The 18,263-nt window shown below is 49.6% G+C and overlaps 1 protein-coding gene across 3 annotated transcripts in view; it reads right to left on the bottom strand.

Annotated features, from left to right (window-relative positions):
* The window catches only part of UBE3B (ubiquitin protein ligase E3B), a 452,538-nt gene that overhangs the window by 149,147 nt on the left and 285,128 nt on the right, over positions 1-18,263 (bottom strand). For all 3 annotated transcript variants that reach the window (XM_086943106.1, XM_086943107.1, XM_086943108.1), the window contains one exon: positions 1,061-1,198. In XM_086943106.1, coding sequence (XP_086799232.1) covers positions 1,061-1,198 — 138 coding nt within the window. The remainder of the gene's footprint in view (positions 1-1,060; positions 1,199-18,263) is intronic.

The following is an 18,263-nucleotide window of genomic DNA, read 5'->3' as shown; positions in this document are numbered from 1 at the left end:
TTAAGTTCTGCCAAGTAATAATTGAGATAGACAGATCGTATTGCATCAAAACTGCAAAAATTTTAAATCTGGAAATACAAACTTCAAATAAGGAACACTTCACAAAGTGTTTGCTCAAAGAATATATTTAAGTAAGGACCGTGTGAAAGGATAAATGGTTAGGAGTTAAGGTACGGAGTATATAGCATGAGGCATAGGGGTTAAGGATACGGGTTAATGTGTTGGGGTCAGTATGATATGGTGAAAGGTTTAGGGTAAGAAGTTTGGGTAGAAGATTAAGGGTTTATGGGAGTAGGGGTTAAGGGGCTAGAGTACAGGGTTAATTATTAAGGGAATAGGCTAAACAATTTGGGCTAGAACGTATAGAGATAAGGTGTTAGGGCTTAATGATTAGAGGCTACACATTTAGGGTTAAGGGTTTGGGGTATAGGGTTAAGGATTAAAAGGTATAGTATACCGGGGTTAAGGGTCTATAGTTAGGGGTTACGGGTATATGGTATAGGGGTAATGGGTAAGGCACTGGAGCAAATCATTAAGGGAGTAGGGCATCAGGTACAGAGGTTATGGGTCATGTTTAAGGGCATGTGTTTAAGAGTTACGGGTATAGGCTAAGGGCATGACGTTAAGCGTATATATGTTTAGTTATAGGGTTATGTTTAAGGCTATGGGTTCAGGACATTGGGTTACGTGTCTACGGTACAGGGGTGAGGGGTTGGGATAAAATGTTAACCACTAGGATTATATTTCTTTAGTTTCACCTTTAGAAATGCTTTTAAAATGTGTTTATGATTGTTACAGTTATTTTTTTGTTTATTTGTTTAAAAGAAAAAAAAACTTTTAATCTGATGCAATTAGAAGCGCTAAAAATGAACTGATACTATTTCTCAGCAAAAGAGCAAACTAACAGGGTACAAGCAGATACATGCGACTTTTACAGTATGGATCAATAGATATCTAACTCCACACATACTGCAAAGCTTGTTATTCAATGTTTAATTTTAATTTCTATAAAATAATGCTACTGTTTTATTGACAATGACCTTTATGATACTCTTCATACCTTGATAGAGGTTAGGTTTTTGTAGAACTCGGAGTCCAAGGATGGCAATTCATCTATAGAGCTGTAGAAAACGCTGTGATGGTGGCCAAGTAACTGGCTTAAGAAGAAAGAAGCAAAGGGGACATCCACTACTATTCCCTATGAGAAAAGGAAAAGTGAGTTATTGCCTGATTCATTCATATTATACTAGCTATTTCCAAATGTACAGTGAAGTTAGTTAATACACCAAGACCCCTGAATTACTGAGTGAGAGGAATATCTCTTATTCTATGTTTGTCACCTCGAAATGAGGCACATCATGCAGAATTGCTGTTTTAAGCACCCAAATATTCATATTTTACTTGTTTAGGCCTTTTCCTTTGATACATTTTGTAGGGCTTAAGCTGGTATAATCTATCCAGGGAATACAGGTGAGCAGCTATAATAGTCGCAAAGCTGGCATGCTGAGCTTTACAAACTTTTGTTTTTGTTTTATTTAAATTGTTTATTGGTATTTAACAGCCTTACACATCAAAGCATACAACATTTTCAAATCAAGCAAGAGAGTATCCAGGTCAGCAGTAATCAAATAATCATTACAGAGCAATATTTATTTCTACATTTCTCCTCATCTCTAATTCCACCACAGGGGATACACAAGGATCACCACGATATCTGTTCCACATCAACCACTTTCGATCCCATTTTTGGGGGCATCCCCAGGCTATAGAGACCTCGGTCTCTGCCAACATGCACCTGTCCATTTCCTTTGCCCACGCGGTGATGTGCGGCGCACTAGATCCCCCCCACCTCCTCGCTAGTTCCCGTTTAACCAATGTGTAGCCCACAGTTGCGAACTGTTGTTCAATTTCAATGAGATCAGTCGCCTCCCATATATTAAGCAGTACCAATTGTGGTATCAACACTACCTCTTTGCTCAGGGCTTTTTGCATATGGTCCGAAGCTCCCTCCCAGAGCGTACCTATTTTTGGGCAGTTCCACTGAGTATGGTAGAAAGTGGCCTGTTGACCACACCCCCTCAGACATAGGTCATTTTATTATTATTAATTATTAAAAAAATTTTATAAAGCGCGTAGTCACCCGTGAGTATCCCAGCGATAAGATCCATACACCTGCGGTTCAGTGGGGGCAAGGGGGGGGAGGTAAGAAATTAAGGGAAGAGATGGGTTTTCAACCGCTTCCTGAAACGTAGATAGTTTGGTTCTGTTCTCAGGTCGCGGGGTAGGGCGTTCCAAAGGCGTGCGGTGTGGACCGAGAAGCGCCTTCCACCTATGCGTGCCTTCTTGACTCTGGGGATGATAATGAGGAATTCCTGATCGGATCGGAGGGATCTTGGGGCTTTATATGGTCTGATGAATTTTCTTAATATAGGGGGGCCTTTGTTTTGAAGCAGTCTGTGGGCCAAGCAAAGGGCCTTGAACTTCACTCGCTCTCTCACTGGGAGCCAGTGGAGAAGCTTCAAGGCTGGTTTGGCCGAAGCTCTGGCAGGGGTATTGGTGAGGATCCGGGCAGCGGCGTTTTGGATCCTTTGTAGCTTGTTCAAGGTTGCCTCCGGAGCTCCTAGGTAGATGGAGTTACTGTAATCGAGCCTAGATAGTATCAGGCCTTGGATTAACAGTTTTTGAGAGGTGGGAGGAAGTAGGGGCAAGATCTTTCTAATCGACTTGAGGAGCCCAAAGCACGTCTCGGCTACTTTTTTTGCTTGTGTGGAAAATGACAGATCGGTTTCGAGCCACACACCCAGGCTTTTAACCTCGGGTTTCGGGTCTGGAGGCGAGGCCAGACAGGGTGGCCAGATGTTCTGTGAGAGAGAGAGCCCCTTCTGACCAAGGAGGAGAATGTCAGTCTTTGAACCGTTAAGTTTTAATGATGAGCTGTTCATCCATCCTTGTATCTGCGTCAGACAGTTGTATAGGTCCGCAGGTTGTTGACTTGGGTGAGATAAGGACACCACTAATTGTGTGTCATCAGCATAGCAGACGATACTCACTCCGAACGGGTTGACGACCTCCTCCAATGGGGACAGGTAGATATTGAATAATGTGGGGCTCAGGGAGGAGCCCTGAGGCACGCCACATTGGAGGGGTGTTTCGGAGGAGCGGGTGCCATTCTCCCAGATCTGAAAGGAGCGATGGCCCAGAAAGGACGAGAGCCAAGCCAGTGCGGTTCCTTCCACACCGACGCTCCTGAGCCGATGGATAAGGAGCTGGTGGCTGACGGTGTCGAAGGCCGCACTGAGGTCGAGGAGGATCACTGCCACTGATCCACCCGCGTCTAGAAGTGCTCTGGCCTCCTCCACCGCCGCAAGGAGGGCGATGTCAGTGCCCTGCCCTGGACGGAATCCTGTCTGCGAGCTTTTGAGACGATTATTGATTTCAAGAAATTGTGAAAGTTTCCTATTCACAAGCTTTTCGGCAATCTTGCTAGTTCCAGGGAGAAGGGAAATTGGCCTGTAGTTGGCCAGGTCCTCAGGGTCCAGAGATGGTTTTTTTAATAGCGCCTTGACGACTGCCGCCTTCCAACTGGAGGGGACGACTCCCAGTTGCAATGAGGCGTTGATAAGATGGGTAAGGGGGGGAACGATGGTGGGGCTACTTTCTAGAGAATACGTAGCGGGGCGGGGTCCCTGGGAGATCCGCTTTTGATAATATTTAGCGTGCTTTCGACCTCTTCGGCAGTCACTTGTCCCCAAGAGGATAAACGGGGGGAGGTAGGAATATTAGTGATCTCTTTTTCCTCGCTCGAGTTTGTGGTTGGGATAGAGTCGAGGATTTTCTGGATCTTCTCTTTGAAGAAGTTAGCTAGCTTATGGCATTTTTCCTCATCTGCCTTGGGGTCTGGTGGGTTTCTAGGTCCGGGGTCTGGGACCTTAAGGAGTTCTTTTAAAATAATAAAAGATTCCTTGCTGGAGCAAGCAGAATTTTCTATTCTTTCTTGAAAGAATATACTTTTTGTCTTGCGTAGAGCGATCTTATAAGTTTGTAATGAGGTGAGGTAGGCGTCCTTCTTTACATTGGACTTATCCCTGCTCCAGGAACGTTCCGTTCTCTTACATTCCTGTCGCAGAGACTTAAGCTCCGGAGTGTACCAAGGAGCGGGGGTCACTCATTTGGTATGTTTGAGAGTGGCGGTTTTGGGGAGGAGTTTGTCCAAAGAGGATGTGACCCAAGAGTTGAACTGTTCATCGGCAATGACAGGGTCGGTGGCGAGGGCAGGGATAGAGTCTGAGAGAATGGTGGCCCATTCAGCTGGTGCAAGCTTGTGCCAACGTCGGTCGGTAACCCGAATTTTGGCGGTTTGATGGGGTACTATGAGTAAGTCCCAGGAAATAGGGATTAGGAAGTGACCTGTCCATGGAAGAGGAAGGGGGGGGCCAGTGGTGATGTCCACGATGTTGGTAAGGACGGGGTCCAAGAGGTGTCCCTTGTCAAGGGTGGGTTCGTTATTGACCAGCCGGATGTTAAATGATATAAGGTCCAGAAGGAGATTGGATGCTGTCAAATCTGTGGGGTCTGTAAGGTGGAGGTTGAGGTCGCCCACGATGAGGAAGTTAGGGGCGGAGGAAGCTAATTGTGACACCGTGTCAGTGAGAGCGTTGAGGAATTTCCCTGGTGTGCCCGGAGGACGGTAAATCAACAGTCCTGAGAGGGAGTGTACCGGGGAGGTTTGAATGGCGAAATGGCAGCTTTCGCAATCTTCAATGTTGGCATTGCTGATTCTACAGACCAGGCTTTCCTTATGGATTATTGCCAACCCCCCTCCTCTCCCTCTAGGTCTATGCAAAGCTTGAATAAGATAGCCTGGGGATAGGGCGTTGACAATGTCAGAATCTGAGCTAGCAGAGAGCCAGGTTTCTGTGAGGAACAGTACGTCCAGATCTTGGTCCTGTATCAGCAAGTTTGTTTCATGCGCATGCCTGGGGAGGGAGCGGCAGTTAAGGAGGCCCATCAGTAGTCCAGGCTTACCCGAGGTCTGAGCGACTGGGTTACAGCGTGTACAGTTAAAATAGGGTTTACCTTCAGCGTGGATATAACGACACTCCTGATTTTTTTCCGGGAGAAGAGCCCGGAGCATGTCACTCGTGTACACCAAACGGTCGTGAGGCAAGTCCGGCAGAGTCCTTGGGCCTGGCGCGCCTTTGGCGCGCTGACGGGCGCCCGCTGCGCCCGTCCGCTGCGCGTCCGAGTGCTGCACATGATTTTATGTCGAAGAGGGGCGTGGCCTGATGAAGTGGGCGTGGCCTGTCAGCAGGCTCGCTCGCTGATGGCGGTGATGGCGATTTCCTATCCCGTGGCAGCGTTCAGATCGGCTGCACGGGTGTTAAGAATTCGGAATAAGTGCCCCAAGCGGACTAGCAGGTGAGGGAGAGGTGCGTAATTATTAAAATCAATTAAACACACAATTTTAAAAAATGCAGTTTTGGAACAAAGCTCCCGGCTGTGCCTCAGGAGTACAGGATCTGAAGAAAGCTGAGAGTCAGCTCCTTAAGTAGTCGGGGGAGGGTGGGTGGCCTGGAGAAGTGGGCGTGGCCTGATTAAGTGGGCGTGGCCTGTCAGCAGGCTCGCTCGCTGATGGCGGTGATGGAGTAGTTTCTGTCCTGTAACTCCAGTTCTGTAGTAGGGGTATCTCTGTTATAGTCATAATCTAGTGAATAGAATGGCAAGCCCATCCCCACACCAAAGCGGCGGTGGAGAATAATACATAACGCCACTACTGTGCGAACAAATTCCGCAGCGAAGCCTGCCCAACCTGAGCGTCTGCCCTGGCGTCAGAGTCCAGGCAGTAATGCTTAGCAAAGGTATGAACCGACTTCCAAGTGGCTGCCTTGCAGATTTCAGCAATCGGCACGTTACGGAGCAGAGCCGTCGTGGCAGCTTTGCCCCTGGTGGAATGAGCCTTAGGCTTACCTCCTAAGGTCTTATTAGCCTTCTGATAACACAATTGTATGCAAGACACAATCCACCTAGAGATGGACTGCTTAGAGGTCGCAAGACCCGTCCTGACCGATCCATAATTGATAAACAACTGGTCAGACCTACGAATATCTTTGGTTTTATCCAGATAAAATTTCAACACCCTCCTAACATCCAGGGAATGGAGAGACCTCTCCGCTGGGGATGAAGGGTTCTGAAAAAACGTAGGCAAAGTTATAGTCTGGTTGACATGAAAATCAGAAATAACCTTGGGAAGAAATTTAGGGTGAGTACGCATAACAACCTTAGCAGCATGAAATACAGTATAAGGTTCATTACAACACAACGCCTGAATTTCACTCACCCTGCGGGCCGATGTAATGGCCACGAGGAACGCCGCCTTCCAGGACAGGTGCTGCAACGAAGCCTTATGAATAGGTTCAAAAGGCTCCTTCATCAATCTGGACAGCACCACATTCAATTCCCATGAAGGCGAGGGAAGCCTGACAGGAGGGAATACTTTCTTCAATCCTTCCAGAAAATCTTTGATCACGGGAATCTGGAAAAAGGAAGTCTGTGAAGGGCATTTCCTGTAGGCAGTCAATGCAGCCAGATGAACCTTAATGGAATGCACATTAAGGCCAGACTGCGCCAAATGTAAAAGGTAAGGAAGGATGACATCTTCCTTACAGGTCGTAGGATCATGGTTCTTAGACTGGCACCAGATACAAAACCTCTTCCACTTGTAAGCATATGATGTCCGAGTGGAAGGTCTCTTAGACTCCTTCAGTATGTCCATGCAATCATCGGGCAGATTCAGATGGCCATATTGCACTATCTCAGGAGCCATGCCGCCAAACTCAAAGACAAGAGGTTGGGGTGTAACATCCGTCCCCCGAACTTCGTGAGAAGGTCCGGCCTGCACGGCAACTGAATGTGAGGAAGGAGAAACCGGTGAAGTAGGTCCGTGAACCACCACTGCCTGGGCCACTCCGGGGCGATGAGTATCATCCGAGCTCTGGACCGGGCCAGCTTGATGAGCACAGCCGGAATCAGGGGAATGGGAGGAAAGGCGTACAGAAAGCTGTTCGTCCAGTTGATCCATAACGCATTCCCCAGCGTCCCTTGCTGGAAGTACCTGGAGGCGAAGTCTCTGCACTTGCTGTTTTCGGCGGTGGCGAACAAATCTACGTCTGGAGTTCCCCACCTTGCGAAGACTTCTCCTAGTACTTCGTCGTTTATGACCCATTCGTGGTTTTCCTGAACCAGTCTGCTCAGTGCGTCTGCCTGAACATTCTGCACACCTGGTAGATGGGTGGCCGTTATCGTCAGTCCTCTGGCTAGGAGCCAGTGCCAGATCGCCTGCGCCTCCTGTGACAGAGTGCGCGATCTCGAGCCCCCCTGCTTGTTGAGGTAATACATCGTGGTGGTATTGTCCGTCTGTACAAGCAGAGAGTTGGTCTGGAAGGACGGAAGAAAGGCCTTCAGCGCCAAGTGAACAGCCCTGAGTTCCAGGAAATTGATGTGATACATGGCCTCCATCGGCGACCACGTGCCTTGAATCTGTAGAGTCCCGGAGTGCGGTCCCCATCCCAGAAGAGACACATCCGTCACGACAGTCTGCGTGGGATTGTCCTTGTGAAAGGGAACCCCTCTGAGGAGATTCTCCGCCGAACACCACCACTTCAGAGACTGAAGAGCATGCAGCGACAGTCGAATCTTGTCGTCCCAAGATCCTTTCCTCTGATCCCACTGGTCCTCCAAGTACTCCTGCAGCGGTCTTATGTGCAGCCGTGCGTGTGGCGTCAGGAAGATACAAGAGGCCATCGATCCCAGTAGAGAAGACACCGTCCTCATTGTTGTAGATGGAGTCATCATAAGAGCCTGAGCCTTCCGAAGGAGTGATAATCGTCGCTCTTCCGAAGGAGACACGCTTGCTGACAGCGTATTGATGGTGGCTCCCAAGTACTGTATGCATTGGACCGGAGTCGGGACAGACTTGGCCATGTTGATGTGCAGCCCCAGCTTGTTCAAGAGAACGCACGTCTTCTGGAAGTGTGCTCGCGCTTCCGAGAAGGAGGATGCCTTGATCAACCAATCGTCCAAGTACGGGTAGACGAACACCTTGTTCTTCCTCAGGTGTGCTGCTACCACCGCCATGCACTTCGAGAACGTTCTCGGCGCAGACTTCAGTCCGAATGGGAGTACTGTGTACTGATAGTGATTGGTGCCGACTTGGAACCGCAGGAACTTCCTGTGTTTGTGTGCAATGGGCACATGGAAGTAAGCATCCTGTAGGTCTATAGCGCATAGCCAGTCTCCCTGTTGCAACTGAGGGTAAATCTGATGCAACGACAGCATGCAAAACTTTTCCCTGCGAATCCATTTGTTTGCCTGTCGCAAGTCCAGAATGGGCCTGAACTCGTTCTTGTCCTTCTTGCGAACCAGAAAGAACCGGGAGTACAGACCTCTTCCTCTCTGAGATAGAGGTACGTCTTCTATCGCCCTTTTCCTCAACAGGATATCCGCTTCCACCTGAAGCTCGCGCAGCTGAAACTGCGAGCTGACCGGGGGAATTGCTGGAGGAGGGCTGGTGAACTGAAGACTGTATCCATTGCAAACAATATTCAGCACCCACTTGTCCTGAGTAATTTTTCTCCACTCTGCCAGAAAAAATTGAATGCTTCCCCCTACCAGAGTGGGTAACAGATCCGGGGGAAGTAGGTTCCTAGGGCCTAGACCCAGCCTGGCCCTTGGGCGCTGGGGCCGACTGCTGGCCTCCTCTGCCCTTCTGGCGCTTCTGGAACGGCTTACGGAACTGGTGTTGCTGTTGCGATTGCCCCGAAGCCTGGCCCCTTCCTCGGCCTTGCCCGCCGAACCGCCGTTGGAAAGGGCGGTACTGCTTCTTGGTCTCTTTAGGCTTCTCCAGGCCCACAGCCGTCAGCGTCTCGGCCTCCGCCTTCATGCGGGCCATCTCATCGTCCGCATGCTTCCCGAAGAGGGTCTCACCGGAGAATGGTAGGTTGGCCACCCTCTGCTGTGCGTCCGGTTTCAGGGACGTAAGCCGGAGCCATGCGTGGCGTCTTTGGTTGACTCCGTGGCAAAATCCGTGAGCAGCCAACAGGGAAGAGTCCGCTGCTGCGCTGATAATCTGGTTCGCCACCAGCATCCCCTCACTCAGTACTTCCATGAAGTCCTCACGCTTCTCCCGAGGTAAATGCTCTGCAAATCGCTCGAGGGAGTCCCAGAGGGCGCGGTCGTATCGGCCCAACAGCGCCGTGGCACTCGCAGCCTTCATGGATGTAGCGGAAGTTCCACAGACTTTCCTCCCCGCTGATCCATCCACCTGGACTCCTTATCCGGGGGAACCGTGGAGGACGGAGTGGTGGCATGCTGCTTGCGGGCCGCCGTCACAATGACAGAGTTAGGAGGAGGTTCCGTTCTCAGAAAGGCCGGATCCGAATCGGGAGCCCGGCACTTCTTCAGTAACCTTGATGGAGCCGCCCTCGTCACCGCAGGGGTGAGAAACAGGGCCATAGCCGGTTCTTCCAGGCCCGGCACCAGAGGCAGGAGAGGACGAGACAGGTGTTTTTGATGTAAAGTCTCAGAAATAACTGACGTTTTCGGAGTAGGCACCGTCAGGGATATGCCCAACTTCGCAGCGCCCCTTAGAAGGACGTCATGGAACGCCACCAGGTCATCTATCGGGGACACTCTCGTGTCCGGTGACACCGATAGGGTAGGAGAATAGTCCCTGGTCCCAGAGGACCTCGTGTGTGAGCGAGATTCACGCCTCCTATGGCGGCGTCTCGACCTCGTGGATGATCTGCGTCGCGATCTCTCCCTTCTCCCAGAGCGAGAGCGAGACCTGCCCGCCCGTGGCCGCTCCGTCGGTTTTCGTGGAGGGGTCTTCCTTGGCTCCTCACAGGGTTTCGGTTTTGGGGTCCCCTTAGGAGGAACAGGCAGAGACGGCAGGGAAGTGGACCTCGGAGGAGGAACCTTCGGCTGCGGGGTGGGCCCATGCGGAGGGACCGGAGGTGGTGGAGGGTCCCCTGAAGGGAGCGGAGGTTTGGGTGGAGGATCCTCCTTAGGAACAGGAGGAGGAGTCGGAGTCCTGGGCCGAGATGGTGTGTACACCTCTGAGTACACCGAGCCTGGTGACCCTTTAGGCGAAGGGTGCGGAGAGCCAGCCCCATCAGCAGGTGACCGCTTCCTCTTGCGTCCTCCACTAGAAGCAGCGTGACTTCTGGGACTAGAATCCCTATGGCGCCGTTTTGGAGAGGCTGACCGACTCCTAGACGCTGACCGCTGTCTGCTGGATGCAGAGCGTCGCTTTTCTGGCGTCGAACGACGCTTCCTCGACTCCGGCGTCGATCGCCGTCTCCTCGGCGTCGACCCTCTTCTCCTCGGCGTCGAACGTCGACTCCTCGACGTCGACCTCTTCTTCCGCGACGCCGTACGCCGCCTCCTCGACGTCGAGCGTTCTGTCTTTGATGACGAACGTCGCCGTCTTCTTGATGCTCTCGACGTCGAGGAGCCCCTCGACGCCGACCGGTGCCTCGACGCCGATCGACGGTGTCGCCTCGACGGCGAGCGTCGATGCCGCTTCGACGGCGAGCGTCGATGCTTGTCACTTCGCCTTCGGCGTCAGTAGGAAGACCTCGACGAAGACGATGACGTCGACGGTGGCTTCGACGGCGACTTCTCCATGATCTTCGACGTCGAGCCGTCACGCCGTCTCGACCCGGAGCCCCGGGGAGAAGGGGAGCACACTGCCGTCATCCCTCTCGACGTCGTCGTCGATGCAATCGACGCCGACGGAGACCGGGACCGTTTGCTGGACTTCCTGCCTCTGGGGAGCCCCCCAGAGGCCTCAGCAGAGGCAGAGGCAACCTTCCCAGCCTGCCCAGACCCACCTGCAGCCTGCAGACGCCTCTCCTCAAGGCCAGAAAGCCTGATCTTCAGTCTGTCCCTCAGAGTCCGAGCAGAAAACTACTGGCAGATGACACAATCCTCAGGGACATGATCTTCAGGGAGGCACACGATGCAGACATCATGGGGATCACTCTTGGCCTTCTTCCTCCCACATGCTGGGCACTTATCAAAAAGGCCAGGCATTTTAGAGCCCTAAAACGCCTAAAAACAGCACAAAAAAGAGAAAGAGAACACCAAGAAGTAAACTGCAACACTTTTAGAACTCAAAAGTGCCAAAATATCCAATAAACCCTTGAAACAAGGGAGAGCTCAATGCCAGGGTCCTGTAAGCAGGAGCCGGAAAAAAGAACTGAAAGTAGAGGGACCTGCTATGCATTCTGGGAGAAGTTCTGGAAAGTTCTCTTAAAGGCACAGTATCCTATTTAAGCCACATAATGGCAGCCTATGGGGCTTGTCTGTCCCTACCTTCCTCTCTATCATTCCAGAGTCTTTGACTGGGGGAGGCAAGTTTCTCTATAGTAGAAACTGGCAGGCTGTGTTGTGTGTGGTGTTTTTTGGTGGAATTTCTAGTTGAAGTACTGGACAGTGTAGCCTGTGGATATAGGCTGCATTATTTGTCTTTAAATTCTCTCTTAAGTGTCTTTGCAGTTTCTGCATTATTTTGACAACTTAAGAGATTATTTTTGATTGCCGGGGTCCACGCACATGGGCGGGACTATTCACTAGATTATGACTATACACAGAGATCACATAACACTAAAGAAGCAGACCAGGTCCAGAATATGGTGTGTATCTGAACTTATGGCTGTGAGACATATGGATGCAGGTCTAGGCAACCAAGTCACAGAGGTTTGTGTAAATCCCATCAGACCACCCCGTTGGTTAATCGCTTTGAGGGTTCATCACGTGGGCAAGCATTATTAGCGTCTAACATTATTAAAAACAAGAACCTTGGCTCATTTAATATGCGCGTAATTGCTCTGTCCCGTTTTACTCCCCTAAACAGCGCTTCTCTCACTACCCATAACACAGCGCTAAATTCATTGGATTCATAAGTAATCCTAGTGTTTATTTTTCTGCGATTCCATTGCCAATGCGCATGCGCAAGAGAACAGCGTTCTCCGACGGAGGCGTGCGCATCTTCTCGATCGTCAACACTCATTAATCAAACTCTGAATTCGGCGCTTGACATCCTTCGCCTGAAATTTTCATCACATTTGGAAATGCCCTATAGACGTGTTTATACATAATTTTAAACCGTCTAATGTGGAGCTTCAGCGCTAACAGCGGTCCCGGGTGACCAATTAACCTATCAGCGCTCTCTTTTAAGGAGAGGGCGGGCGGTATACTCACTACCTCCACTTCCGCTCGGCCAAAATGCGGGGCACCGACGGAGAGGTAAGAAGTAGAATCCTCTTGCCGTTTAAACTTGTCAGTGTGTCTGCCATTGATAGATACTGTCCTGTAACTTTGGTGCACACGCCATGAAAAACGAGGAACAACTACAGAGAGTCCTTTTGACAGAGTCTCTTGTGATATGGGTAGATCAAATTTAGAAAGGTTTTTTCATTGTTAGTTTATATGTTTCTTTAAGACTGTAAACTCCAGATCAAGAGCATTTTAACAACTCAAATCCTGATCATCGATGCACTTAGAGATTTCCATCCTTGTGTAGATAATTGTGTGGTCTGATACTGGTACCTCCATCACACGTTTGATGGGTTATGTGTAGAGCAATTTGGCTGGACATATAGGATGTTATGCACTTATTATGTCCTTTTTTCTACACTGTAGAGCGGGGCCTCATTCTCCCGAGCGGTTGCCGGGTGAGGTGAGGTCGTCACCCACACAAAGATGGGTGAGTATCACCGTGAGGAAATGCCTCTGTGTGATCAAGCTATGATGCTTTTTATTGAGTAATGCGGAATGCAAATTGTTCACGCGTTGTGTGTTCCTTCTGGACGTAGTCTGTGTTTTTATGTGGATGTATATAGGTGACTTAGTCCTGTGTGGCTGTGTTATTTTTTATCTCCTGACAGGAAGAAGTTTTGTTTCTCTTCCATCATTGAACGTTGGAGTGCAATGTTCCTGGTAGACATGTGACGTCTTCCAAGTACAGTAAAAAATTTTGTTTTCTGTTCCTCACATTACTATTACCCCCTCTTGGTAGTAGCATTCCCACGTAATGGGTCCTGAAGAAAGCCGGGGTAGTTCCCCAGACGGCTGAAACATGTCGACCACCATGTTAGCGCTACGAGGTAGTATCCAAGATGAACTACTGAGCGTGTCTTTTTAAATATAAACTTTGACACTTAGATTTACTTGTGGTAAGACCCTTCCATAATCTCAGTAGTCAATTTTATTCATTTTTCACGATTATTTTGAGCACTGCACCTGATTCACATGTTTTCTGTTGAGGAACAACACACATAGAATTGTGATGTTATCCTGGCACTGCTTGGTCAGGAGAGGTTTCGAGTATTTACCAACCCCACATGATGAAATACCACCAACGGGGTGGTCTGATGGGATTTACACAAACCTCTGTGACTTGGTTGCCTAGACCTGCATCCATATGTCTCACAGCCATAAGTTCAGATACACACCATATTCTGGACCTGGTCTGCTTCTTTAGTGTTATGTATTATGAGTATGGGGATTGAGCAGACAGGTCATTAAACGTTCCCCTTGACCCTCCACACTTGTTGTTTTTTGTATACACAGAGATCCTCTATTACAGAAGGCGATTTCCTATCCCGTGGCAGCGTTCAGATCGGCTGCACGGGTGTTAAGAATTCGGAATAAGTGCCCCAAGCGGACTAGCAGGTGAGGGAGAGGTGCGCAATTATTAAAATCAATTAAACACACAATTTTTAAAAATACAGTTTTCGAACAAAGCTCCCGGCTGTGCCTCAGGAGTACAGGATCTGGCCTAGAACCAATTTTTGCCAATGTCTTCCCTGTCATATATGATCGGTGAAGTATCCTGAGCTGTATGAGCCGAAACTTAAGTGTGATGGCAGCTCCTCGAGGAGACATCCGAGCCACCTGCCAGTCTTCATCACTTATTTGGCCCAAATTGTCTTGCCACCGCTCTCTGAGCTTTGGAAGTGCGTCCGGTAAGTTATTGCATAGCTTTTTATATGTGAGGGATATCGCTTTGGAACTTAAAGGCCCATCTAACAAATGGTCTTCCAATGGAGACGAGTCAGATATATCCATAAAGGATGGGAAAGCCGTCAGAAGCGCGTGCCTAATTTGCAAGTATCTATACATTTCACCCTGGGCCAAGTGATATTGGTTCTGAAGCTCCCCAAATGTCAATATAGCCCCTTTCTTAACCAGGTCGTTCACCACCGAGATCCCTATGAGGTCCCATTTGTCATACCCGGGTTGATAACACAACATGCCCATTTTTTTGGTGTACTACAGCAGCGCCATCTTAGAGAGGACTCCTGCCCAACCCAGACGGGAATTTACTATGTGCCAAGTGTCTATCATATGTTTGGTGGGCCCAAAGAATTTTGGCTTGTTTTTCCTATTGGTATTATAGAGGGCCCCCAGGTACCCGGAGCGGTCAGTTTGGTAACGGTCGAGAGCATTCGCTGGGTAATCGGGGGGGCGATATATCCAGTGGTTAACTGTCATCAATTGCGCAGCCCAGTGGTAGAGTTGTAGGTCGGGCAACGCTATGCCCCCGTCATACCACCCTTTCGTGAGTTTCTTTAGAGTCACTCAGGGGGCCTGCCCATCCCACAGCAGAGTGCGAAGTTCCCCCTCCACTGCCCTGAAATACGAGTCCGGGACTCTATATGGGCAGTACTGAGGAATATAAAGGAAGCGAGGTAGGGCCAACATCTTAAAAAGTGCAGCTCGACCTAACAGCGAGAGAGGGAGGTATCTCCAATGCTTCACATCCGCACCCAGACAAGCTAATGGGGGGGGGCTAAGTTAGAGCTATGGAAACGAGCCGGGTCCGGAGTAACAAAAATCCCCAAATATCGAAAGCCTTCCTCTGCCACCGCCATGGTATACCCAGCCGGCAGCCGGGAAACCAGCCCGTGTAGCATGACCAGGACGGACTTGTGCCAGTTAATCGCATACCCGAAATGTTTCCTGAAATTCCTGAAAATGTCAAGTACCACATTGATTGACTTGTACGGGGATGCCAAATACAACAGTATATCATCCGCATATAAAGATATGCAATCTTCAACCTCAGCTGCCCAGCGCATCCCCCTCACCATCGCATCCCAGCGCACCCATGCCGTTAGGGGCTCCAGCAATAGGGAGCATAAAAGCGGGGATAGTGGGCATTCCTGCCTAGTGCCCCTACTTAGTCCAAACGTCCGAGACGTATAGCCATTGACCCTCACCTGCCCCAAAACGCCTGTATAGAGAAGCTTCACCCAAACTATACATTTGGGACCCAATCTCACCCTCTCTAGGACTTCGAACAGGTAGGTCCACTCTATGGAATCAAAGGCCATTGAGGCGTCAAGCAACAACACCGCAGCATCTGTTATGTTATGTTATTAAATTATTTATTGAGCGCACTATCACTGATTAGTTTCTTGGCATCTTCCTCAATATATTCCCTTCGAGCCATCGCGTTGTGTAAGTGTCGGATGTTGAGGGCCCTATTCCTTCGCAGCATGAACCAAGACTGGTCAGGGTGAACAATGATGTAATAACCAGCCCTAACCTGTTAGCCAGAACCTTGGCCAAAACCTTCACCTCCACATTTATCAACGAGATGGGCCTATAGGGACTACAACTATATGGAGCCTTACTTGGCTTATGGATCACTACTATAGTAGCCAACTGTTGAGCCACTGGTAATCTACCTGACTCTAAACTTTCCAAATACATGGCCTTCAGGTGCGGCACAGTCAGAGAGGCAGTAGCTTTCAGAAACTCAATCGAGATGCCATTGGGCCCAATCGCTTTCCCAGATCTAATCTGCCCTATGGCCTTGCTCATTTCGTCGTGTGAGAGGTCGCCACCCAGGGACTCTCTCTCCTCATCCGAGAGGGCTGGTATGTCCCTATCTTGGAGGAGCTGTCCCGAGTCTTCAGCTGTGTAGTGGGTAGAGGTGGAATACACCCCTTCCAGGTGGGTCGCGAATGCCTCCGCAATTTCCAGCGGGTGTGTTAGTGCGTCCCCCACCGTCGTTGTCAGCCTATGCACCCATCTCGCACCCTGTTCTCGCCTTTCCAGCCACGCCAACGTCTTACCTGCTCTATCCCCCATCTCATATATCCTATGTTGGGTGTGTCGATACTTAGCTAGCATGTGCTCTCTGTTTTTTATCCGATACTCATCATGTTTCAGCAGGAGCCTATGGCTCATATCTGGTGAGGGATCTTGTGCATGCTCCCGCTCCGCCACTAGGAGGTCGTCTTCCACCTGGACCAGAAGTTCACGCTTCTTGGCAATATACCCCATATTTAGAGATAAAGCTTGCCATTTCAGGACAACCTTGTATGCTTCCCAAAGTGTGTGCATGGACGCAACTGAGCCCACATTCTCATTAAAATAGTTCTCTGACTGCGCGCGGAGTTCCTCCCTGATGTCTGGGATATATAGGAGTCAGGGATTAATTACAATGGTGGTACGCATCTGGCGCTCCCAATGTGTGTAGTCTACTCGAACTGGGGAATGGTCGGATATGCCTTGTGGTATTACTCGAGACTGGGCAAAATTCCCTATGGCGGACAAGTGTGTAAGAAAATAGTCAATGCGTGATAAACTACCGTGGACGCTAGAGAAGTATGTGAATAAGTTCCCATTGAGTTGAAGCGCCCGGCCTACATCAGCCAACCCCATTGCCTTCACAAATTCGGCCATTTGCCCCATAGATTTTGCTTTGGGCCTCGGCGGGAGTCGGTCCACTGTATCATCAAGAGTCATATTATAGTCACCACCCAGGATTAATGTGCCTTCTCTGAGTCCCGTCAGCCTACATCCAAGGTCTTCTAACGCTGTTTTACCCAGAGCTGGCGGCAAGTAAACTGAAAGTATATTTATATCTCTACCATCCCATTGGGCCTCGACCCCCGCAAACCTGCCTCCCGGATCAGCACACGTCTTATGAACTATAAGGGGTGTAGTCTTTTTTACCAGGATTGCCGTCCCTCGCGAACCTATGGTGTAGTCAGCATGTATCAGAAGTTTGTACCCCCATCTAGTGAGGGCTTTGGTTTTCTCTCCTATTTTTTTTGTTGAAAACGCATTTTATTGGTTAAACAGCACATGTATCAACATATGACACCTTATACATTCAGTCATCTTACGTGTCTTCATCAGAACCCCCAACAAACCCCTCAGATCCCTCCCCCCGCTGCTGTTGGTGTGGGCATGGTACAGGCAGAAATTACAATGGACAATAGACAAAACCTAACGGATCAATACACATCATCAGCCTCCTCACATGGAACACAATTCAACCTTCTCCCACATTAGTCTTCATTTTCCTCTTGGGAATTCCGTAGGGCCTGCACTAATGCATCCCATATTCGCGCCGCCTCTAAACTTTTCTCATTCGCTGTGCGGGCTGCCTGCCGCAGTCTAACAGTACTCTCACTGCTGGTCCATTTACATAATTCTGCTTTCCATCTCCCACTGGATGGGCCCTCCCTCGAATTCCAATGCCAGGTTATTTCTCTCTGAGCTAAAATTAGGCCCAAGTCAATGAACTTAATGGTAATCTTTGTTTTAGCCGTGTGGGGAAACCAAAGCAGCAGACAAGTCGCCATGTCATACTCCACCTGTCTGTCTGTAACTTCATTAAGAGCGCCCCTACCAGAGACCAGTACTGCCCTATCTTCGGGCAGTTCCATAACATATATTCCAGTTCCACATCGGGCGCCATACATCTAGGCCATGCCGCATCCTGGGCCTGGAAATACTTCCGGATTTTCCCTGGGGTTAGGTATGTCCTATGCAGTATAAAGAAGTGTACCTGCTGAAACCTAGCATTTCTGCTCCCTTACCATGCCCTCTGGAGTATACGGCCCCATGTGGTGTCTGGTATGGGCCGCCCCACACTTGCCTCCCACTTTAACTTCAGTGCTACCATTGGTTCTAAACCTTCATTTAGCATTCGAGAATGTAGGCAAGTGACCGCTTTGAATGTTCCCGTTGCCATCACCACATATTGGCAGGCCATGCTGGTATGTGGTTCTGCCTGCCCAGACTTCCAGTGTTTCCGTATCGCCGTTGTTATAGCCGCATGCAGTAGGAAGTTACTGTCAGGAAGGCCATACTGTTCCTGCAACACCCGGAGCGGCAATAATTCGCCATCTATATATAGGTCTCCTATTACCTGAATTCCTAACTCTTCCCAGTCTAGG

Source organism: Lissotriton vulgaris, chromosome 11 (genome assembly GCF_964263255.1).
Source record: "Lissotriton vulgaris chromosome 11, aLisVul1.2, whole genome shotgun sequence".
Taxonomy (NCBI): domain Eukaryota; kingdom Metazoa; phylum Chordata; class Amphibia; order Caudata; family Salamandridae; genus Lissotriton; species Lissotriton vulgaris.
The sequence above is the reverse complement of the archived record's forward strand: the minus strand, read 5'-3'. Positions and strand labels throughout refer to the sequence as shown.